Source organism: Micromys minutus (genome assembly GCF_963924665.1).
Source record: "Micromys minutus genome assembly, chromosome: 14".
In the NCBI taxonomy this organism is placed as follows: Eukaryota; Metazoa; Chordata; class Mammalia; order Rodentia; family Muridae; genus Micromys; species Micromys minutus.
The window spans coordinates 1,255,729-1,280,000 of record NC_137983.1 but is presented as its reverse complement, the minus strand read 5'-3'; the positions used below and the strand labels follow the sequence as shown (position 1 = coordinate 1,280,000).

The 24,272-nt window shown below is 56.6% G+C and overlaps 3 protein-coding genes across 3 annotated transcripts in view; all 3 read left to right on the top strand.

Annotated features, from left to right (window-relative positions):
• The window catches only part of NDUFA13 (NADH:ubiquinone oxidoreductase subunit A13), an 8,348-nt gene extending 4,932 nt beyond the window's left edge, over positions 1 to 3,416 (top strand). The window contains exons 2-4 of the mRNA XM_080929058.1: positions 2,318 to 2,396; positions 3,023 to 3,094; positions 3,184 to 3,416. Of these exons, the coding sequence (XP_080785184.1) occupies positions 2,318 to 2,396; positions 3,023 to 3,094; positions 3,184 to 3,373 (341 nt within the window). The 3' untranslated portion in view covers positions 3,374 to 3,416. The remainder of the gene's footprint in view (positions 1 to 2,317; positions 2,397 to 3,022; positions 3,095 to 3,183) is intronic.
• Positions 3,417 to 3,626: 210 nt separating this feature from the next.
• Positions 3,627 to 9,506, top strand: YJEFN3 (YjeF N-terminal domain containing 3; the record flags this gene model as incomplete). Its single annotated transcript, XM_080928388.1, has 6 exons — positions 3,627 to 3,691; positions 6,622 to 6,730; positions 7,836 to 7,946; positions 8,040 to 8,153; positions 8,224 to 8,374; positions 9,301 to 9,506. The coding sequence occupies 6 exons, from the start codon at positions 3,627 to 3,629 to the stop codon at positions 9,504 to 9,506; spliced, it is 756 nt and encodes a 251-aa protein (XP_080784514.1).
• A 480-nt stretch (positions 9,507 to 9,986) lies between these two features.
• On the top strand, positions 9,987 to 16,223 carry CILP2 (cartilage intermediate layer protein 2; the record flags this gene model as incomplete). Its single annotated transcript, XM_080928369.1, has 8 exons — positions 9,987 to 10,050; positions 10,697 to 10,798; positions 10,971 to 11,243; positions 11,683 to 11,838; positions 12,574 to 12,852; positions 13,037 to 13,145; positions 13,627 to 13,784; positions 13,876 to 16,223. 8 exons carry the CDS (start codon positions 9,987 to 9,989, stop codon positions 16,221 to 16,223), a joined length of 3,489 nt encoding a protein of 1,162 aa, XP_080784495.1.
• Positions 16,224 to 24,272: the final 8,049 nt, after the last annotated feature.

The window sequence follows — 24,272 nt, the reverse complement described above, 5'->3', positions numbered from 1 at the left end:
GCAGGAACTTGCCTTGTAGCCCAGGTTGGCCCTAAACTCAGTGATTCCCCTGCGTCTGCCTCCTGAGTGCTGGCACTAAAGGTATTGAGCCACTGCACCAGGCAGTTTATGTGATTTTCATTATTGGTGACATCTGTATCTTGGGTCCTGTGTCATCTCTGCATTGTCTTTCCCTGTGGCCTGTTGAGCTAATGTGTCATTTACAACAGAACTGGCTCTTATAGAATTTGTGTTTTCTTATACATATATTTATGTATCTATGTGTGCGTTGGTCAGGGCTGTACTGTGCTGTGTACATCTCCTCTGTTTGAACCAGGTTCTCTCCGTGCATCCCTGCTGGGCTGGAACGTGGGAAGCATCGGACATTGGCTCTCCTGCCTCACCTCCTGAGCTCTGGAATTATGGAAAGGCTGGTCCCAACCTCTGTAGATAGAACTCACGTGGTTCACCTGCCTCTGCCTCTCAGTCTTTCTATATTACTCCAGCCTACTTCTTTTGGTTTTTTTGTTGTTGTTGTTTGTTTTGTTTTTGAAACAGCATCTCCTATAGCCTAGGATGGCCCCAAACTCCTCATGTAGCCAAGGATGACCTTGAACTATTTCTTCTCCTGCTTCCACTTCCCAAGTGGTGGGATCACAGCATGCACTACCACTCCTGGTGTGTGCTGTTAGGGATGGAACCAAGGAGGTTAGCGAGTTTAGCAGGCAAGCACTCTGTCAGCTGAGCCCGCCCCAGGAGAGCAGGGCACTGTAGCTCACGCTGCCAGTGGTCCTGGGCTGAGAACACTTCTGTCCCCCATTAAATTATTGAGACTCTTTATACAAAGCCAATTGGCCATAAAATGTGAGGGTTTATTTGTGGCTCATGAACTCCTTCCTGGTTCTGTCCTACTAGCAAACATGACTGTCTCTGTGCCAGGATGTTTCTGCGCACACAGCCATTTGAGTTATCACATTTGAATTCTGCAGTTTTGCTCCTGAAAGCATTCAACACCTCCCCTGTCTCTTCACATGAATTTCATGACCTGCCTGTGGGTTTCTGCAGGGGAAAAGGTCGTGGTTCTGATGGTGATTGTGTTGGAGCTGCACACCGTGTAGGGGAACACTGCTCACAAGCGTATTGATTCAGCAAAAAATGACAGGGTGACAGTACCTCCTACAACTTCAGCTACTTGGAGGGCTGAAGTGTAGGATGTGACTTCTGTGCCTGAACCTCCAGCCCCCCAACCTCCATGGCACCTCTTGAAATACAGTCCACCCCAGTGATCGCTGTAGCCACCCAGGTGCAGGAAAATGTTGGGCATTAGCATGCGACTCCCTCATCCCAGCCTTCTCAGTCTAGATGCAGCCAGGGCACACTTGGTTCCCACATGTAAGGACCACAGCTCCCTTGTTCTGAGAAATTGCAGGTCAGAAATCTGTTAGGGCCATATTCTAGGGCCGAGTCTCAAGCTGAGGCCCTTAGGATTCCCTTGCTGTTGAAAATGAGGGTACAGCGCTGCCTCTGCACTACAGTCAGCTGGCCAGAGATGGCCATGAACACCTGGGGCTTCCCCTGAGAGCTTGTACCTCAGCCTGGGACCCAGCCACTCTCATGTCTACGGCTGGAGGACCTAGCCTCTTACATAAGCCTTAGGTTCTTAACTGGCTTGGGGAGAAATGTGTAGCTCCTAGCCTAGCCTGAGATCCAGGGCCAGTCAGGTTGCACTCCACAGCCTGTCCTATCCCCTGTGGCCCAGCCTCCATGCTATCTGTAGTCTGTAGGTGACCCCTGGGGCTTGTCCTGCCAGTCAGGATTGGCATTGCCCCTGCTGGTCTTCAGTAATTATATATGATGGCCCCTGTCTCCCCTGGGTGTATGGCAGGTGGTCTATCCCACTGAACCTGCAGTGTCTACACCATTCCTGGAGTCAGGAGCAGACTGCGTGGCACCCCAGGGCACTTCCAGCATCTGGTGGGGACCAGGCCTCTCTTTTAATAGAGCAATGGTTCTTAACCTTCCTAATGCTGCAACATTTTCATACAGCTCCTCATGTTGTGGTGACCCCTCCCCCCAACTTGAAACTATTCCGTTGATACTTCTTAACTGAAAATTTGCTGCTCATATTAGTTTTAATTCAAATGTCTGATATGGGACCCACAGGCTCTCCTGTGTCCTTCCAGAAGGTGTGGCAGCCCAGACTGTCCTGGGGAAGTGGCTGAGAAAGGACAGGCCACCTGTGAAGGGTGTAGAAGGCAGAGGCAGCAGGTACTTCCACCCAGTGTTCCTGAGTGGGGCCTTAGGGCACCGTGCTGAGAGGGTCTTGTTTCTCTTGCAGGATACAGCATGTTTGCTGTGGGCATCGGGGCCTTGATCTTTGGCTACTGGAGAATGATGAGGTGGAACCAGGAGCGCAGGTAGGCCCTGCTCCCCATCAGGGGTTCCTTGAGCATGAGTGTCCTTGGCTGGCTAGCCGTCCAGGGTGAGGAAGTATCAGCCCCTACATCCTGTCCTGAAGCAAAGAGCTGGGACCAGGTTTTCAGCTGTTGGACTTGGGCGTCACAGCTGGCACTGGGTGGTAACCAGCAGAGGGTGGGCTTGGCCTTGGTACAAGAGAGCCCAAGACCAGGAGCGTCATAGATGAAAAATGTCACTGGGAAGAATCCTCTTCCTGGGCCATGTCACTGGGTTCTGTTTCTTCAGCTCCTGAAGTTGAGAGGTTCCGACTCCCTGTGGGGACAATAGGACTGCTGCGGGCCCAGCACCCTGCTATTCTGAGAACAAAGGGAGTTGGTTTTGTAAGGCCTAGAGCCTGGTGATGAGTGTTTCCCTCCTCCATCCAGAGCATCAAGCAGGGCTATTTTTAGGATTTAAAAAAAATGTTTATTTGAAAGGAAAGTGTGAAGCCAACAGTTTTGTGGCTGCTGTAGCCTGTGCCAGCTGTGCCCTAGCTTGCCGTCTTGTCCCCAACTCAGATGGCTAGTGTTGGCCTCACACTCCCCCAGTAGCCACATCTGACCCCCAATGGGTATTGGTTTTCCAGGCGCCTGCTGATCGAGGACTTGGAGGCCAGGATCGCCCTCATGCCGCTCTTCCAGGCTGAGAAGGACCGGAGGTAGGGTAGGGTGGGAGGTCCAGTGGGACTGTCAGGGACTGGGAAGGGACAGAGGTTGCCTTGAGCTCAGCCATGCTCTGTGGCCACAGGATCCTGCAGATTCTTCGGGAGAACCTGGAGGAAGAAGCCATTATCATGAAGGATGTGCCCAACTGGAAGGTGGGCGAATCTGTGTTCCACACCACAAGATGGGTACCACCGCTCATTGGCGAGATATATGGGTTACGCACCAAGGAAGAGATTGACAACGCCAACAACGGCTTCACCTGGTACACTTAGGGCCTGAGCCAACATACATAATAAAGAACAGTCAAACTCTTGACTCTGTTTCGACTCTAGTGACTTTATTGTGGATTCCTATACACAGCTTGCCTGCGGCCCAGTTATCACAGAGTTAAGTCACCCACAGTGCTTTGGCCAATGGCTATATGCAGCACCTCCCAGAGGCCCCTGATTAGCAGGCGCTTAGTCACAGGGCTCCGCCCCCGGGCCATGCTTAAAAGGCAGCGCGGAGCTGCTTCCCTGTGCGACCATGAGCAGCAGTGTGCACAACAGCACGGGCCCTGTCCAGTTGCCGGAGGAAAGGCGCTTTCTCAGGTCAGCAGGCGACGGGGTCGTGGCCAGGGTGGCAGGCTGGAGGCAGGTGACCCTAGGGCTTGGGGTCTGTTGGGAGCTTGTTGGTGCATCCAAAGCTGAGTTGCCAGGGAAACTACATTCCAGGCAAGCCAGCCCTCACAGTTACCCATCAGGTTCTCACTGTCAGAAATTGAGATCTGGTGAGGAGCTTGGAGTCACATAGAGGCTTTGAATATCAACTGCCACTGGGAGCCACAGGAGGCTCAGGATGGGGATTATGATGCGTTGCCTGGCACATTTTGGGGTACAGACTATGCATGATGCCAGGTGAACAGTGATGGAGAGGGTACCAGGGTGCCTTAGCTGAATGGTTCCTTGCCTTTCTGTAATTTGGGATTGTCAGGCTCAGTTCCCTTCAACACTGGGCCTGAAAAGAGGTCTAGGCTTGGCTGCTCTGGTTCTAGGAGCTGGACTTGAGGGGGAACTCCCGAATACCAGTCCCCAAGACCTGCTGCTCCCCCCAGCTCTCATCCACTCTGTCCACCAGGGTCAGTGCTACCCCTTGGTTGGGTTGTTCTCTAAGACTGCTCACTGTCCCCACTATCACAGTTTCAGGTGAAGATGGAAGAGATCAGCACCCCCACCTCTGAGAGGCAGCAGCCATAGCTGTGTGAGCGCAGCGCTGCCTGTGAGTGGAGGCCAGAGGTCCCTCAGGTCTGCCTTCCTCTAGTCTCACTGAGCCCAGTGCTGCTCGTCTGGACTGGCTGGCAGCACGTCTGCGTTCCTTCTGTTTGTCCCTTGACAGTGAACCTAGCTGTTTATCCACCTCCACCTATCCCTCCAGGTTCTAGAAATTAAACTGATTGCAAAGCCAGCACTTTTCGAACTCTTAAGGCAAATGTGTATTTGTTGTGAAGGTACAGCAGACAGGTATTGGGTCCCCTGAAGGTGGAGCTCCCCAGTGTGGGTGCTGGGAGCTGAACTCGGGTCCCTTGCAGGAGCAGTTCTGGCTCTTAGCCACTGAGCTATCTCTCAGCCCCCAGGCATGTTTTTGAAATAGAATTGACTCAGCAGGACTAGTGGGAGTCCTGCCTTGCCCTCCCAAGTGCTAGGATCCAAGTACGCGCCCTATGTCAAGGACTGAGCACAAGCTGGGTGTGCTGTGCCAGGTGGCCCCGTGCCTTCTCCATCTTTCTCCACCACACACACACACACACACACACACACACCTTCCGTACCTTCTCCATCTTTCTCCACCACACACACACACACACACACTCACACACACTTTCCAGATCTCCTGCCCTGCACCTGTGGTCCCATCTTCCTGACTGAGCAGCTTGACAGCTTTGCTTTTTTTTCTTTTTCTCATAAGACAGGGTTTCTCTGTGTAGCCCTGGCTATCCTGGAACTCTCTGTAGACCAGGCTGGCCTCAAACTTAGAGACCTGCCTGCCTCTTCCTCCTGAGCACTGGAATGAAAGTCATGCAGTACCCTGATCAACTCTGACAGTATGCCTTTGTGGTGTTGAACCCTTCCTACCCTGTGCCCCATACGTGCCGACTTTGCCCCAGATCATTCCAGATTTGTTCCAGGTGCTCTCCCTGCCTTGACTTCCCTCCATGCCCCTCACATCCTGCAGGATGCTCTGCCTGGTGTCCATGTCTTGGCAGTGCCTGCTGGGCATTATGCACCCCACACCACTAGTCCACACCTGGAAAGGAAGTAAAGAGGGTTGTTAGCGTCCAGTGGACCCTGTCCTCGTACTCCTGGCCCTGGTTCTGTAGTGCAGTGTCCGTCCGTCTTGCCAGTTTGCCTGCCCTGTCAGCGGAGGCTTCCCAGCCTCTGTCCTGCCTGTGCTTGGAAGTGCTCAGCACTTTCTATCCCTTTCTAAAACTTCTCTTCTTCCCTGATGCTGTGTGTGGGACCTGGGGCCTCACTAATGCTTAGCAGGTGTTCTGCCAAGCCATATCCAACATTAAATTGCTAATGACTTTTGAGCAGAGACTCATGAATTATGTAATCTGTTCTTGCCTTCAGTTCTGTTAGAGGTAGGCTGGAGACAGTCCTCAGCCAAGCGCTAGTAAAGCTACATAGCCCAGTAGCCCACCTCTCTGGTTTCAGATATCTTAATTTTCTTTAAGATAGGGTCTCATGTCAGGCAGATGTAGGTAGATCTCTGTGAGTCCAAAGTCAGCTTTGTCTGCAAATCAGGTTCCAGGATAGAACAGTAAGGGCTACACAGAAATGAAAAACCAAACCAAACAAAAACAACCCCCCCAAAAAACCAAAACCCCAAAAGCCAACCAAACAAGTCTCACTATGATGTGCCTTTGGCTCACTGTTCTGCCTCCCAAGTTCTGGGATTAAAAGAATAGGCTACTAAGCCTAGTTCACATATCTTAATTTCATTGTCCAGTTGAAGCCCCCCTCCAATTATCCTGGATGAGCTGCTAAACTCTGCAGACTTCAAACAGCACTTTAACAAGTCACGTCAGTCTGTCCCCTCCAATATGCTGGAGCTTCTTCATTGGTCCCTTGTGAGAATCAAATTCTTGTAAGGTTTGGGGTGAGCGGGCTCACCAGTTATAAATCTGAGAGGAGAACAAGGAGTCTATGCAGCAAGACCTTGTGGCATGCAGAAGTCCGTCTTACATCCTTCTGATCTCTGAGTCGCTGGGCTCAGGCTGTTTTCTGGCAAGAAGACCACCACTGAGTGACTCTTCACCACCAGAGGGCTCACACGCCACGGGCTAAGGCTGCCATTTCAAACCATGCTTGTGGGATCGGGGAAAAATGGGCAAGAGATGGTGGACCCGGGGCTCAAGGTCACTGGAACTCCTCGTGGGTAACAACCAGGCGAGGGTCTTCAGCCCCGTCTGGGCAGCTTATCCTCGAGTCTGTTCCGTCTGCACCTCTGAGCGCTGCCCATGCCCAAACTCTGCCTGCAGCACCTCGGAGGCGGCCGCCCTGGAGCGGGAGCTACTGGAAGAGTACCGCTTCGGGTGGCAGCAGCTGGTGGAACTATGTGGGCAAGCCAGTGCGGTGGCTGTGACCAAGGTAACCAACTCCCTTTGCTTTTACGGAGCTCACAGCCAGACCAGACCAGTGAACCCAAACAAGGCAGAAGTATTGGGAGGTACCTACAAGGGAGGGCTGAAGCTTTAGAGGTGCAGGCCTGGGTCTCCCAGAAATGTGACCTACCTGACAACTATCCCTCCCATATACACACCCCGAAATGCCCTAATGAGAAAAGAGGTCCTAAGATGTGGGACCAAAGTGGGCCAAATAAGGTCAGAAGTGGGGGAGGGGGAATGGGGCAAAACTGTGTGTATCTGGCTCTGATAAACCTTCGTCCCCAAGATGACAGGAGGGTGCTGACATCAGAGGCACCTACTCTGAGGCCCATTTCACGGTCTTGGGATCCTCCACATAGTAGAAGCCGAAGGAAGACTTACAAGCACCTCCCAGCACCGCATATGCCTTGCCTCTCATGTTTTTAAATTTCATTTATTGTACCCCGACCCCGGGTGTGAGTGTGAGCATGTTGGGTGGATGGGATAGTTTGTGATCTAGTGTTCTTTCACCATGTGGGTTTCAGCCTATGGTGCCCCAGAGGCTTAGTGGCAAGTTCCTTTATCAGCTGAGCCACTTCGCTGGCTTTCTTCAGTAGCCCAGCTTGCCCTCACAGCTGTGAGCTTGGTGGCTCACAGCTGCTAACTCCACAGTTGGGGGCCTGAGGCAGAAGAATTGCTGCAAGTTCAAGACCAGCCTGAGTCAGAGTGAGGACCTCTAACACAACAAAAATTATGCGCAGATTGATCTTTGGAATAGAAAGTAGATAGAAAATACTGAAAGGTAAAGGCAGGAGTGGGGCACAGACAGATGGCCTCGGCGCCACTCTTGCCGAATCGTGGACATACCTCTGGAATCACCCCACTTTTCACCTTTTTGAGGGGGCTGGGCGAGGGAAATAGGAATGTGTCCTAAGTGCATACGGAGTAAACAAACCGAACTGGTACTGGGCGCAGAGTCCGGGTTCGGGTTCGCACTCTGGCTGAATGAAGTCCGCCTTTGTGCACCGCATGCAGACCACCTCTCTGCTAAGTCCCTCTGCCCCAGTCCCCCAGCCCCCATCGAGCCGCCCTGCTGTGCTGTGTCTCAGGCATTCCCCTTGCCCTCGCTGTCGCGGAAGCAGAGGACCGTGCTGGTCGTGTGCGGCCCGGAGCAGAATGGCGCTGTGGGGCTAGCGTGTGCCCGGCACCTGCGGGTGTTCGTAAGTAACAGGGCCGTGATGAGGGGGACAGAATTGGGGCTGGGGTCCCGCTGAGGACTCCCTCCTCCATCACTGAACCCGGGTTGCCCCCAGGAATACCAGCCCAGCATCTTCTGCCCTGAGCGTTCAGCCGACGCGCTGCACCGAGACCTGACCACTCAGTGTGAGAAGATGGACATCCCTTTCCTGTCCTTCCTGCCCGCCGAGGTCAGATGCTCCCACCCTGCCCCTGCCCCGCCCGTCCGAGCGAAGCCCCTGACCCTGCCCCTCTCCCCAGGTGCGGCTCATCGATGACGCCTACGGGCTGGTGGTGGACGCGGTGCTTGGGCCGGGAGTGCGGCTGGCGGAGGCAGGCGGGCCCTGCGCGCGCGCGCTGGCCACGCTGAAGCGGCTCTCCATCCCGCTTGTGAGCCTGGACGTTCCCTCAGGCACGCCACCCAAGGGCAGCCTGGTTACCCTACCCTGTTTTTTTCCATCCATTCCAAATTCTTCCCCTCTGCACCTCCCCCACCCTCGGTTTTCCCCGTCCAACTCTTTCAACCTGTTTTTATGCCTGTTTCTCACCCGCCCTGAGGAAGGGAACTATACAAGTGGCTGCCCCAAGTGACTCGGTGTCCCCTTGGTCCGGGTGCTCAGTTCCACGGGCACCACCCACTGCCAGCCCAGAAGCTGGACAGACGTGAGCTCACTTGGCAGAAGCCACACCTGCCGGGCCAGAGCTGCTGGGGACAAACAGCGCTCAGCCTCCTGTGGGGACTGAGTGGGGGTGTCCCCAGCTAGATGGTTCCAGGACCACCCCAGACCAAAGCCTGAGGCATATCTAGTCCGAGGGGAAAGACAGTAGGTGGTCCCGCGGCTTTGGTTAGTGCCTGAGGCAGGAGAGAAGTCCTGGTTGCTGATTCGTGGACTGGGTGGAAACAAACTCCTGGTAGCTTGGGGGAGAGGTTAGAGTCCTGACAAATGTAATACGGGGTGTGTCAGAAAGCCAAGACTTCTCAGGTCGGAGGGAGAAGTCAAATCCTGTAGGGATGTGGGGGCACAGTTCTTAACGAGGGGGTCTCGGGTCACAATACAGGGTGAGGACTTAGTCCGAGAAGGGAGGCTGAGGTCAGACCGGAGGTGGGTGAGAGAGGTTTGGTTTGAACAAAGCGGCTCTTGACCACTTCGGAGACGCGATTCAGAAGGCAGAGGCTGGGTCTTGGCAGTCTAGCGGTGGAAATGGAATAGTCGGAGGGTGGAGGCGGTTCTGCGGTCAGCAGGTCTGACCGCTACCAACATGCGTGGAGGGAGGCAGGGCAAACTTGGTCCGGGGCCTGAGGTCCTCTCTCAGCTCTCCTCCCTCTTCTGCCCTCAGGCTGGGATGCAGAGGCTGGCGGCGACGCGAGGGACACGGTGCAGCCGGATGTGCTGGTGTCCTTTGCAGCGCCCAAGAGCTGCGCCAGTCACTTCTCTGGACGTCACCACTTTGTAGCCGGCAGGTTCGTGCCTGACGACGTGCGCCGAAAGTTTGGCCTGCACCTGCCAAAATATACTGGCACCGACTGCGTGGCCTCACTGTGACCCGCACCAATAAACATCTTCACCACCTCTCTTTCTGCCTCTTTTGTGAACCAGACCAGGGGGTGGGCAGGTGGAGAGGGGACTTCCCTCCGGAGCTGCACCGTGGAGTTTTCTAGCAGGGAGAGCAGACCCTAAGTGGGACTTCCAGGTTGCGGGGGAGGGGGGGCGGGTTGGGGGCTGGCCTGCAGTACTTAGGACCAAAGTTCAACGACACAGAAAATATCCAGCATCTTATAGGGCGCCCAGCAACTACAAGTTTAAGAACAGAGGGAGCACAGCAGACCGCACGGGACCCAGCTGGAGAAGGAGGGGGAACGCAAGGCACCGGGCGGGTCTCAGGGCGGAGGCACTGCGGGAGGCATAAAAGAAAGGCGACCCAGAGTGGTGCACAGGGGCGTGGCTTGCTCTTGAAGTTCGGTGCCGCCGCCAGGCCCGCCCCAGTCCGATCCCAGAGCTTCGCAGAGCAGCTCGGACCTGGCGATGGCGTCACCACTGTCCTTGCTCTATCTCTGCGTCGCCGCCGCACACCTAGCAGGAGCGCGAGGTGAGATGCCCGGAGGCCGGCAGGCCGACAGCCGTGCGCGCAGAAAGGCGGGCGGGGGCGAGAGCGCCTCAGGAGCGTCCCAGAGAGCGGGTGGAAGAGACCTCTTCCGTCCTTCTAGGAAGGTCCACTGGGCCAAGGCTTTGAACCTGAACCGTAAATCTCCAGGTTTCCAAATCTGTGCCAAGGGGTTGTAGCTGTCCCTCCACGGGGCTGGTGAGAGTCCCATTTCTCAGAAGACTGGGGCTCCAGGAAGAAGGGGTCTGAACCCGTCTACCTTCCTAGTCCATCTTGGAAAGCTGAAAGGCCAGAGAAACCAAGGACTTATCTGTTGGCACCTTGCTTCCCACCTAGAAAGATCCGGGGGCGGGGGGAATAGATGGCAGGAGGGACTTCCAGGAAAAGACCGTGCTTGAAGGAACATTTGAGCCTAGAGGGGCAGAGTGGGACTAAGTCACCTAATCTGTGGAGGGGGACAGGTGTTCAGGGTCCGCTGCTAGTAATGGGAACGCTTCCGGAGTGGACGCTGCTGCTGCCTGAGGGCTAGAGCTGGCCTCTCAGATCCCCTGTTCCCTACCCCATAAAATGTGGTAGAACCAAAAGGGAGGTCTCAATAGTCCCTATCTCGTGCCTCCTCGAACTCCCACAGACGCCACCCCCACCGAGGAGCACACAGCAACCACCGTCAGGGGTCTTCAGGGACGGCCGCCAGACCCTGGCCAGCCCTCGCCAGCCCTGGAGGACTGGGAGGGTGAGTCACCTCAGCAACCCGCCTGTGTGATAGCGGTTTGGTGGGATTGGCGGGGAGGGTAGGGAGAGTGGAATCCTTGGACATCACAGCTCCTGGAGACCCTGACCTCAAGGCTCCAAGCTGGAGGGACTAGCGGGAGGTGAAACCCGGGCTCAGCGTACGATGCCCGCAGAGGCCAGCGAGTGGACGTCGTGGTTCAACGTGGACCACCCGGGAGGAGATGGCGACTTCGAGAGCCTGGCTGCCATTCGCTTCTATTATGGTCCCGCGCGCGTGTGCCCGAGGCCGCTGGCGCTGGAGGCGCGCACCACCGACTGGGCGCTACCGGCTGCAATGGGCGAGAGGGTGCACGCCAACCCAGAGCGCGGCTTCTGGTGTCTTAATCGCGAGCAGCCACGAGGCCGCCGCTGCTCCAACTACCACGTGCGCTTCCGCTGCCCACTGGGTAAGGGCGAGGCCCATAGGCTTGGGTAGACCGGTACAGTGCGACCCTGAGGAGCAAGGCCCAATGATGGCAGGGCGTGGGTGTGTAGAGTTGTGGTCTTGTCTTAGATGAGACACTCCCGTCAGCACCCAAAATGTGATGCTGCAGGGAGCTGGGCCCAGATTGTAGTAAGTAGTGCACTGACATACCAGGATCCCTTTGGCCCACCCGGAACAGCTCGGTGTTACAGGATGCTCTGAGCCTCATCCTCATCGTATTGTACTGAAATCCGATGGGGAACATCAGGGCTAATTAGGAGCGCACCGGGTGAACTCTGCAGAACTGTTGTCTGCCTCTGCAGTCAGGGAGGGTGTATGCTGGAGGAACCGGACTCAAAAAGTCCAGAAAGCCCGCTGCCCAAGGTGGGCAGATCCGCCTCATCTTCCTCCTTGCTCTGCAGAGGCGGCGTGGGGCGCCTGGGGCGCCTGGGGCCTCTGTTCCAAGAGTTGCGGGCCAGGCCGTCGCCTGCGCCGCCGCAGCTGTCAAAGCTCATCTGGGGACATGTGTCCCGGGAGTCCCCAGGAGGCACAGAAGTGTGTGAGATCCCGTTGCCCAGGTAGGAGGGACGGGGCCAGAGGAGGGGATGGTCGGGGTTGGGACCCACATAAGAAGGGGCCCAGAGGACTGGACCAGTTGAAGTGGAGGCCATGAGGAGGAGGGAAGGAGACTATACAGAGGTATGGGAAGACCTGAGGGTTATTTCCTCTAGTGTACACACTCTGGATGCACGCAGGCAGCCGTCAGTCTCTGCCTGTTCTGCTCACCCACGCAGACATGATGGCCAGGCCCTCCCTGTGCCAGACAGCAGGCCAGCCAGGAGGGGACTGGAAATTCCACTCGGGCCTGGGCTCCACAAACATGGTCTGTAGACAGCTGCAGCAGGCGCTCCTATAGTGGTGGGGACCCCACCCAGTGCCTCTGCCCTTAAGTTTCCACTGCTACTTTCCACTTTGTGGAGAAGCAGCAGCGCTGGAAGTGAGACAGATGTTGTCCAAGACAGCCCCTCCCTCCCAGCCCCCACCTAGGTATTTCTGCCAGATGAGCCCCTACCATCTTTTAAGAACCATCCTTTTTGGTCCCCTCTTGGAGCTTCTTCCCAGCATCTATGGACTCACCTTCCTCCAACTGCTCCAGCTCTGCCCGCTTATCCCGTCTCCAGATTCACCTAAGTCCAGCTACACTGAAGATTGTGGGCATTCATGGGAGGCGGGGTTACATGTGTGTCAAAAGACTGCGTGCAAAGCTCTCCCCAAGAGTTCTCTTTACCCTCACCGCTTCCATGTTCCCCCAGGGTGTAGCTCGGACACCTGCGGGTGCCCCAACCACACCCTCTTGGGCTCGGTGGTCACCCCTTCTGGGCAACCGCTGTCAGGAGCCAGGGTCTCCCTGCGAACTCGACCTGGCACCATAGCCACCAGTGACACCCATGGAACCTTCAGGGTGCGTGGAGTCTGCGCTGGCAGCAAGGCCAATGTCAGTGCCCAGATGAATGGGTTCTCTGCTGGTACAGCCCAGGCCCATGCCAACGGCTCCAACTCTGCCGTGGTCACCATCACCCTTGAAGAGTTAGGTGAGTGCTCCTGCCCCAGGAACAGTGAGGTACAGGAGGGATGGTCCAGGCCAAGGGGAAAACAAGCTGTGACTCACTTGTTGGCTGCACAGGATGAGGTGGGCTGACCCTGGCAGAATTCGAAGATAAAGGGGTCCCTGGGGTATAGCAAGGCCATGAGCTTGGCCAACTCTGACCCCCTCAGGGAAGCCGTACCTGGTAAAGCACCCTGAGTCTCGAGTTCGAGTGGCAGGTCAGAATGTGACCTTCTGCTGCAAGGCCTCTGGGACGCCTGTGCCCAAGAAATATTCCTGGTGAGTGTCTCCACAACCTCAGGGAACCAGGCCAGCTTTGGGTTGAATAGGACGTGGTACTTCAAGGCCTCCTAAACCTAAGGTGTGTTGATGATCACATGACCCCAGCACTGAGATCAGGAGCGGAGGCAGGAAGATTGTCGTGAGCTTCAAGTGGTATAGGTTACATAGTGTGTGTATGTGTGTGTGTGTGTGACCATTCTGCCAAAGAAGAAGAGCAGGCCTGGTGGGGCACGCCTGTAGGGGCTGAAGGATCAGGAGTTCGAAATCACCCTTTGTTACACGGCCTAAAATGCAGGGGACCTTGTCTCAACAAAACAAAAACCTAGGAGTGAATGCTGGCCTCTGTCTTCCCTCAAAGTGCAGAGGCTCTGGGATGAGGCTGAGCTTCAGGAAGCCCCTCTCCAGTTCTTCCCTCCTAGAGACACATGCCACCATTCTTAAGGTCCCCACGATGCTGTGCACTTACTGCCTTCTTCAGGTTCCACAACGGGACCCTACTGGACCGACGCCAGCAGGGGTCTGGGCCACACCTAGAGCTCCAGGGGCTACAAGAGGGGCAGGCAGGGGAGTACCACTGCAAGGCCTGGAATGAGGCAGGCACTGTGCGATCCCGCGCCGCCTTCCTCACGGTGCTCGGTGAGTGTGGTCCAGTCCCACCCTACCGGAGCCCAGCCCAAGCCCCCCACCTCAGCTTCCCTCCCATGACCTGCTTGTGTGGAATCCCCAGCTCCGGGCCAGCCGGCCTGCGACCCCCGACCTCAGGAACACCTGATCAAGCTTCCGGACGACTGCGGCCAGCCCGGCGGCGGCCCCGCGTACCTAGACGTGGGTCTGTGCGCAGACACGCGCTGTCCCGGCCCGGTGGGCTCCGGCCCGCGCTGTGGGGACGCGGGCTCCCGCTGCTGCTCCGTGCTGCGTCTGGAGAGCAGGGATATCCGCTGCTCTGGCTATGTGCTCCCGGTGAAGGTGGTGGCCGAGTGTGGCTGTCGCAAGTGCCTGCCCCGTCGGGGACTGGTGCGGGGCCGTGTAGTGGCTGCGGACTCCGGGGAGCCCCTACGTTTCGCCAGGATCCTGCTGGGCCGCGAACCCATCGGCTTCACCTCCTACCAGGGCGACTTCATCATCGAGGTGCCTCCGGCTACCGAGCGCCTCGTGGTGACCTTCGTGGACTCGAGTGGCGAGTTCGTGGACAGCGTCCGCGTACTGCCCTTCGACCCTCGCGGCGCTGGTGTGTACCACGAGATCCGCGTGCTGCGCAAGGTGGCCGCAGTGCTGCTGGACGCGGAGCGGGGAGGTGAAATCCCGCTGGGCGGCACGGAGGAGGCGCCAGCGCTAGGCGAGCTGGTCTTGCCGCCCCGGACCTTCCACCACCCCGACGGCCGTCCCTACGCGGGGCCCGTGGAGGCGCGTGTCACTTTCGTGGACCCTCGTGACCTGACGTCGGCGGCCGCAGCGTCCAGCGACCTGCGCTACCTGGACAGCGCGGGTGAGCTGGCGCCCCTGCGCACCTACGGCATGTTTGCCGTGGACCTGCGCGCACCCGGCTCCCCGGAGCAGCTGCACGTGGCGCGCGCGGTCGTGCGCGTGGACGCCGACCACGTGCGCATGCCCGGCCACGCCGAGGCTCTGGCCCTCTGGTCGCTGGACCCAGAAAGCGGCCTGTGGGAGGAGGAGGAGGCCGAGCAGGGAGGAGGCTTCCGGCGTGAGAGGGCGGCGGCGCGCGTGCGCAGGGAGGAGCGCGCGTTCCTCGTGGGCGCGCTCACGGTGCGCGAGCGCCGCCTGTTCAACCTAGACGTGCCCGAGCGGCGGCGCTGCTTCGTGAAGGTTCGCGCCTACGGCACCGACCGCTTCGCTCCGGCCGAGCAGGTGCAGGGCGTGGTGGTGACGCTGCTCAACCTGGAGCCCGCGCCCGGCTTCACGGCCAACCCACGCGCGTGGGGCCGCTTCGACAGCGCGGTCACTGGGCCCAACGGCGCGTGCGTGCCGGCCTTCTGCGACGCCGAGCGGCCCGACGCCTACACGGCCTTTGTGACCGCGGCTCTGGGAGGCGAGGAGCTGGAGGCCGCACCGTCGAGGCCACGTGCGACCGCGGCCATCGTGGGCGTGACACAGCCCTACCTGGAGCGCCTCGGCTACCAGCGCACCGATCACGACGACCCCGCGCTCAAGCGCACGGGCTTCCGCTTGAACCTTGCGCGGCCACGCGCGGGCCGCGAGTCCGAAGCGAACGGGCCCGTGTATCCGTGGCGCCGCCTACGCGACTGCGAGGACGCGCCGGTCTCCGACAGTCACTTCCGATTCTCGCGCGTGGAGGCGGACAAGTACGAGTACGACGTGGTGCCGTTCCACGAGGGAGCGCCCGCGTCGTGGACCGGCGACCTGCTGGCCTGGTGGCCAAACCCGCAGGAGTTCCGAGCGTGCTTCCTGAAGGTGCGGCTGCAGGGCCCGCAGGAGTACATGGTGCGTTCGCACAACGCGGGCGGCACCCACGAAGACACGCGCGGCCAACTCTATGGGCTGCGCGACACCCGCAGCGTGCGCCACCCTGAGCGCCCCGGCGCCTCGGCTGCCTGCGTGGAGTTCAAGTGTGGCGGCATGCTGTTTGACCAGCGCCAGGTGGACAGGACGCTGGTGACTGTGACCCCGCAGGGCAGTTGCCGCCGCGTGGCTGTCAATACACTCCTGCAGGACTATCTGGCCCGGCACCCGCCGCTCGCCCCCACCGACGACCCCGCTGCCTTTGCTTTGCTCGCTCCTCTCGACGCGCTGGGCCACAACTATGGTGTCTACACGGTCACCGACCAGAGCCCACGACTGGCCAAGGAAATCGCCATCGGCCGCTGCTTCGACGGCTCCTCCGACGGCTTCTCCCGGGAGATGAAGGCTGACGCGGGCACGGCTGTCACCTTCCAGTGCCGAGAGCCTCCCGCCAGACCCAGCCTCTTCCAGCGGCTGCTGGAGAACCCCGCATCGGCGCTTGGTGACATCCGTAGGGACATGGGCCAAGCCACTCGCGATTCCCGGGTTACCCAAACCCAGGCTGGGGATACTGGCCCCTTCAGCCCTGGACAGTGAGCTGGTTTACGACCTCACTCTTTGCCCTGTTTCGGACTCCTGTATCTTCGGAAAGCCTCCCCGCTTTGGCTCCTTGAGTCCCCTTCCCCCTTGTCCACTAAGAATTTGGTCATGATGAAACTAAGGCTGCTGGTGGAAATGTTTTGGCAGGCAGCTGTAGCTCTGTGACCAGAAACAATGCCCAGCTGTTGTTGAGGCCAGGGCCCAGGATGTGGCTGTCCACCTATAAGGCCTGGGCCTCAGCCAAGGCAGGTTCTGAATGACTTGAATGCCCTGGGTCGCAGCCTTTGTGGGATCCCCTGTCCCAGCTTTGGTTCTGAGGTCTTATTTATTGAGATAAAGTCCCAGTGAGTGGGTGTGAGTGGAGATACAGGTTGGCCCCAGGGAATGGGGAAAGGGTGCTTTGGGGTTGCTATGCTGGGGCAGCCTAGGGCTACAGGGGGTGGTTCCATGGTGCTTGGGAATGCCCTCTGGACTTGGAGGGCCGGTGCTATCGGCCTAATTAAAAATGCTATAATTCCCAACTCTTTGTGTCGATTGAATGGATGAAAGCAGGTGGGACTGAGCCAGGGTGTGATCCCAGATCCTAAGACAGGAGCGTGCAAACATCCATGCCAGCCTGGACTACAAAGCCAGTTGTTTCTGAAAACCAACACCCACCAGACAAGGAGAGAGGCTTGGAGACACACAGTGTCCTGTGTGTCAGCAGCTAAGGGATTTCTGTGACAGCGCGCCTCTCTCAGGAGCCTGGCTTCGAAGAATGTGACTGACTTTGTGTGTATATAGTGTGTGTGTGTGGTGTGTGTGTGTGTGTAAGAGAGCATAGTAGCTCCACAGCTGCTGGGGCCTCAGGGCTGCTGGACTTGTCTGTGGCTCAGAATTATGGGACAAGGAGGGGCCCTGAGGGGAAGTTCCGGGGGACAGGTGTAGCTATTCCACCACTGCTGCCTTGGATTTCCTGCTGTCCTGAGCACCTCCATGCTGAGGCCCAGCCATTCCTTAGCCAACCACAGGGGTACAGGCACCACTGGGGACTTAGTGGCCTCAGAATGGTGGAAAATCAGGACCTGGCAGACCTACTCATGCAGGTGGTCAGGCAGGTGGGCGCTCTACTTCTGGTCACACCTTTTCTCCAGAGTCCCTGCAGGACTGGGGCCTCTCATGCCCCTGCAACAGCTGAACCAGAGACATTGGTGGGTCCCTGGGAGAAGGGCCTTTTTGGTTTGAGACTTCTGACTCTGACGGTGACCTTGAATTCCTCATCCTCCTGCCTCCATTGCCCAGTACGAGGATGGCAGACATGCTCAGTTTATGATAGAACCCAGGGCTTTGTGTACTGGGCAAATGCTCTGCCCACAGAGCCTCATCCTAACTCCAAGAAAAGAAGAGCCTGAGTCCGACTTCCCTGAAGCACTGTCCTCTTCACTTGGGGCCTACACACCCCTTCTTCATCACCCACCTTGCAAGTTTGGCAGCAGATGATTAGCTGCACGAGTGCATGAACAGCCATGCGCACAGGATTCCCGTAGGGGTCAGCTCCTGCACCCCAGTTAGTCCCCAGGTGTCTCAGTTTGACTTGCTTCTAGACTCTGTTTAGGCCTGGCCACTCACAAGCTCCCGTGTGGCAAGCGCTTCCCGGTAGGTAGGGGCCATTTGTACCACAGCAGGAACACCTTCCTATACCTGAGGGATGAGGGTTCTAAGGGTCCAGCCCCTGGCTTCTGAGATGACCCCAGGGCTCTGCTGTAGCTATAGGTGACACTAGCTGCCTGGGGGAGGCCAGGGGTCATTCAGTGCTGCGGCTCACACAGAGGGACGGGGAGCCTGCTGTAAAGGCCAGGCCCCTGATGAGGTGTCCAGCCTTCTTGCCAAATACCTTTCATTGAGAAAGTGTTGGGGCTTCTCTAGCTGCCAGCTGGGCCAGCCAGCTGGGCTTTAGGGGGGATGGCTGGCCTGGTCCTGGTGTCTTTGTTAGTGTGGAGTGGGGTTTGTGGGAGCCCTTCTCTAGCTAGGCCCCGAGGGCTGCGGCCCTCTTTCTCTGTCTATTCAGTGACAGGACAGAATTCACCCCCGATTTTACATGAGGAAATTAAGACTCCGGAGAAGGAAGAGCTTCCCTGTGCTGGCAGCTGCTCTGCCTTCATGCTGTCCTGGTGCTGTCCCGGCCCTCCCTCTTGGAACCTCAGTCATAGTTTCTGGAAAATCCATCACCTCCCTCCACCCCCAGCAGGGCTGCCAGGACACACCCCTTGGCCAGGGAATCAGGGCCAAGATCCCCCAGAGACCCAGCTCCTGCCTCCCTGAGGTCAGCTCGGGGCACCGGAGGCCCAATGTCCTGCCCCCACCGCTTTAGATTTTATAATTTTAGAACCAGGGGTTCTTAAGATTCCTCACACCACAGCACAGAGAAAAATCTTGGACCAGTAAAATGCTTAAAACAAGTCTGAAAATAGAATCCAAGAGGAAGGACTGCAAGGGCGACACGCAGGACAGGCTGCTGGGACGTGGGATGAGATCACACTTGCTTTAAGGGTGCTTAATGTATATGTGCTGTGTTAGGGTCCCAAGACTTGTTTGTAGGGAGAATGACTGGGTCATACAGCTATCATGGATACTGTGACCTGGGGATAAAGTAGCTGGCTAATTCTGATTTTGGTTTGGTTGTTTCCTTAGAGATGGAACCTCATGTAGATCAGGCTGCCCTCAAATTCACTATGCAGCCAAGGATAGCCTGAACTTCTGATCTTCTTGCTCCGCCTCCTGAGAGCTGATGGCAGGTGTGAGCCACCGCTCCCTGCTAGGACTGTCTGGAAGATGGTTGGCCTTGAGGTCCGGTAGGAAAGGCAAGGCAGGCAGCTGGGCCAACATGTGCAAACTCTGGAGGGGCAAGCAAGCCGTCTCTAGATGGAGAAACATCTAGAGGCCAGTTTCTCTCGTTTTGGGCATCTGTGTGTGAGCACATTTATGGCCCTTACCTGAGGACGTGAGTGTGTAGTCACTTCTTTTTCCTCCTTCATGTGGGTTCAGGGATCACACTCAGGCCCTCAGGCAGTCTTGTTGGCCCAGCCTGGGTCACACAGTTTCTTAGGACAAGGCCCTCCCTGCCCCTACCGCCCCATGACCCCAAAGAGCTCTATCCAGCCTTTAGGACATGCTCCTCTGGTGGCACTGGGGTCTGTTCTCCTCACATAGCCCAGCACTCCCTCTCCCTCAAAGCTCAGTCCTGGCAGAACATATCTGGCTCTTCTGTAGGAGTCTCGTGGACCTGGCGTGGCCACCCACCACTTCCCCCACGGTCTGTCTCTCTCATCAGCCTCAGAGGTGGGTCTGTCCCAGGCTCAGACCCCAAGGGCTGGAGCTGGCCTGGCAGGCACTCGCTTCAGTGAGCAGAGGATGCAGAGACATCACTGGGGTGGGAACAGAGATCAGGCCAAGGTTGCAGATGGGGGCATTGGCAGGTGATAGGGAGGAGACCAGCATGGGGAGAGGGGACTCCCAGCTGTTGGAGGAAGATACTGGAAGACAGACATAGCCTCACCCAGGCCATAGCGCCAGGGGTAAGTCATAGCCAACCTGCCTGCCTGTCCCAGCCGAGGTCAGGCTTTCCTGGCCACTCCGTATCTCTGTCTCGTCCACTTAGAGATCTCTCCTTCACCACCCAGCACCTTCTGGTCTTTGAACCAGTGTTTATCATCCCAGGACACCTGCAAATGCTTTAGGCAGGGCACTGTAACCTCTAGCTCATGAGGAAATAGACACCCCAGCAGGGAGCCCCATGCCATGGGGCCATACCACACCCACCTGTGCCCCATAGTCAACTTAGCTGAGGATAGTAGATGGCTTGCCTCAAGTATGTCCTACAGAGTCCAGCTGTTCATGGCTGGGTGCTCTGGGCACATCCTACCCTCTCGAAGCCCAAGGGAGGAGTGGGCTAGGGGAATCCCTGGCTGCCAAGATCCCAACTGCTTTTGCAGTAGAGGCCTGAATCCCTCCCTATGCTGACTCAGCCCCGGAGCAGGCAGCACCGCCAAACCTCAGCTATGTCCTCAAAGGCTGTCTGGCCCCAGACGGTGCTGGAGCATGGCTGAGCTGGGCTGATGACCAGCCAGGCAGAGGTAAGGCCATAGCTCCCACGCCCTCTTCCTGCCTGAGGGTTTCTGGAGACATGACCTCCTCAACATACACACTGAGGGCCAGGCTATCCCAGTTTGCTTCATGGAGTCTACAGGCTAACCCATGGTCTTGTGAGGATTCTGTGTAGAACTCCAACACACACAGGCACACCCTACAGCAAAGAGCTACATGCAGAGCTATGCTTAGGTAAGAGCAATGTCCCCCAGGAACCTCAAGTCAAAACCTCAGAAAGTCAACGCAAAACAGACACAAAAACTGCTCCTTGTAGGAGCCAGGGCTAGGTTAGCAAGAGGGCCAGGGTCTGGGAAGACAGGGAATTTTTTTTTTTTAACATTATTTATTTAGTGCACTCTAGCTATCTTCAAATACACCAGAAGAGGGCATCAGATCCCATTACAGATGGTTGTGAGCCACCATGTGGTTGCTGGGAATTGAACTCAGGACCTCTGGAAGAGCAGTCAGTGCTCTAAACTACTGAGCCATCTCTCCAGCACCGGAATTTTTTAAAAAGACTTATTTTATGTATATGAGTACACTGCCGCTGTCTCAGACACACACATCAGATCCCATTACACATGGTTGTGAGCCACCATGTGGTTGCTGGGATTTGAACTCAGGACCTTGGGAAGAGCAGCCAGTGCTCTAACTGCTGAGCCATCTATCAGGCACGGGAATATGGATTTTCAAGGATGAATAGGAGTTTTCCAAAACCAGACCCAGAAGACTGAAAGTCTTGAAATTACTTTTCCTTTTGTTTGTAAGGTTTCAGGAGGGGGATGGGTGAGCACCTATCTGTGACCTTGTCCCTTGGGGTTTTAAGTGCGGTGTATGAGGCAAAGCCCTGCTCAGCAGACACTGCAGGGGTCATGGAAGCGACCTTAGGGTTCAAGCTGGCACTCCACTGGGTTCGGTTGGGCTAGAGCCTGCTTGATGTCTACAGGGGCAGGATTTGCTATGTGACTCAGGCTGCCCTGGAGCCCCTGCTTCAGCCGTGTAGGATCAAAGGTGTGTGCCTGTGTTTTAATGGCATCTCTAATTCACAGATGGGGAGACAAGACAGAGGCTGGGATGGCAGGAGCGGGTGGGCCAGTCACACGCAGCCTCGGACTGTACAAGCAGTGGCCACCGCCCCGTCCCAAGCCGACTCTAAGGTTTGAAAGCTAAGTCTGGCATGTTGGTGCCGATCTTCCCAGAGGTGGAGACAGAAAGACGAGGATTCTCCGTCCTCCCTAGGCCAGCCAGAGCCACATAGAGAGACACTGTTCAAAACAAAAACAATAAAGAAAAAGAAGTAACAGCTGAGTAGCTATAACCAGGCCTTCCTGGTAGAGGAGAGCATGCCTCAGACTGGACAGCCAGACCTTCTGGGAGGCCCCCAGCCTGGCCCCGCTACTGTCTGGCCAGGCTGAACACAAACACGAAGCGGCTAGCCCTACGGAATCTAGGTTGTGGTCAGGCTGTGGCTGAAGAAGCTGTTGGAAAAACACACGGCTCACGCAGCCAGGGCCCAGCTTACATTTCATCCGGCAGGAGCGGCTGCCTGGCGCCCAGCACTGAGGAATGTCACTGGCAGGCCTTGGCACCTGCTGCTGGCCTGGGCTGCTACAGGCCGTCTGATACTAGCCTCCTGGGTGTCCTGGGAGAACACGTCTCCCCCACACCTCCAATCCGTTTGCATGGCCTTGTTGAACTCATCTCTTTCCAGTCCTTGAATCCCCTTCCTCCAGGAAGTGCTGGCTTGCTGGCCTTCGAGCACCTGAAGGGCATTTCCACCTCCATGCTCTCCCCTCAAACACCTGGGCCTCTGCTGCTCCTCAAACCCTATGGGCTCAGCCCGACAGTCCTGCCGTACTTATCCGTGTGCTGGATGCTGACGTGTTTTCCTGACTTCTGCTCACAGACCTCCCCCAGAAAGGTTGTTCCTGAGACCTCCCCACGTTATAGATAGGGAAACTGGGGATCATAGGGCTTTCTTCCAGGTTTTAGATTGCTTTAGAATTCTGGAGACAGGATTTAGTTTTTTAGGTTGACTGCGCCTCCTGGTGGAAAAAAACTGCAGCGGAGCCATGCAAGGTCCCCTAAGGTCCCTCCTGCTTTTTGTTGATTTGGCTTTTGCTCATTTGCTCTCCTCACCTGTTGTCCTCCATGGCGTCCAAAGTCCCTTCAGAAGAATCAGGGGGGTTTGAGTGCGTCTGCACTGGGTCATAATGGACATTTTTGAAGGTAAAACCTGCCCTTTCCAGTAAGATCCATGCCCTAGCCCCCTCATTCTTGCTGTGTCCCCAGGAGGACTAACCGTTTGTAGTGGTCCTTGCTTCTTCTGGCCTCTGCTTAGAGCCCCAGTGATGGGCTGGGGGATGAGCAGCAGGGTCCTCAGGTCAAACAGTTTGGTAAAGGGAAGTGGGAACCCCTGAAAGTCTAACCACTCCCTTCGGCCAGTCCTGATTTTTATCACCCAGAAAGACCTGAGGCTGCGAGTGCAGGTCAGGGGTTTCATCTGAGGTGAGGTCAGGCCATGCTTAGGGAATCAAAAGGGTGATAGGCCAGCTGCTGTGCTGCCTCCATTTTGCCCTGTTGGAGGCCGGGAGACCCCAAGGCCTGTCCCTGCCTACGTGATGCAGTTCCTGTCACGCAGCTCACCTGAAGCCCTCTCCACTCACACAACTGCCACCATTAATACTCGTTTTCTGTTTACATGGCCTTCGTCCATTGTTCATCCTTCCTTGAGACCTTCCTGAGAGTCAGTCTCTGTCTCTCTGTCTCTGTGTGTCTCTCCTCTCTCCTTCCCTCTCTCTTTCTCCTCTCCCTCCCACCTGTTTCTGTCTGTCTGTCTCTCTCCTCTTTCTCTTCCCCCCTCTATGTGTCTCTGTTTGTGTCTTTCCTGTCTCTCTCTCTCTCTCCCTCACTCCTTTCTCCATTCAGAGGCTGAGTCAATTGTGGTCTCAGCAGGGCTCACAGGGACAGTGGGAGCTTCAAATGGAGGTCTGCCAATGGCTCTAGGATGGTGTTGGCCCTTGCCTGGCTTCTGGGCAGGGCAATTGCTCTGCTTCACCTCAGCCACAGAAGTATCCAGAATCTCAAGGTTTTCCCCTGCAGCATGCAAGTGGGTGGGAAGGTGCTCCGTCCCAGGCTGAGTGCTCCGGGGACTGACGGGAGGCAGTGCTCACTACCTCCAGCTTCTCTACACTTCAGTGGTGTTTGTCTCCAAACATACTTTCCTTAGTGGTATAGTAATTGGTTGTGGAAAAGGGTGAGGCTCTGAGAAATGGGAGGATGGCTCAGTGGCTAAGAACACTGGCTGTAGCCGGTGGCAGTGGTGGTGCACACCTCTAAACCTAGCTTTTAGGAGGCAGAGGCAGGAGGATCTCTGAGTTTGAGACCAGCTGAATCTACAGAGCGAGTTCTAGTACAGCCAGGGCCACACAAAGAAACCCAGTCTCAAGAGAACAACAAAACAATCAAAGGAAAAGAGCACTGACTGCCTTCCAGAGGCCCCGGGCTCAACTCCCAGCACCAATCACAGCTCCCGGCTGTCTGTCACTCCAGTCCCCAGGGACCTGGCACCACCCACTCACTCTTGGGCAACAGGTGCACACCTGGTGCTTGAACACAAATGTAGGCAGATTGGTCTACTACATAAAATATTTTAAGTGGAAATATTAAAATAAAAATGCAAAAGAGGCTCGGATCTCCAACATGGCAAAACCTTAAAGTGCCAGACAGAAGCCGGGAACGGAATCGGGTGGGATGTGGGCCCGCGGCACTGTGCAGAAGTGAATCCAGATGAGTGATTGCCAGGGCCTGGGGACACGCTGCCAGTGGACACAGCTTCTTGGAGGATGAGAGTGTCCAGCCACTACAGGTGGCTGCTAAAGCCACCATCAGGGCTCAGGACCAGCAGAGCGCAGCGTGGCA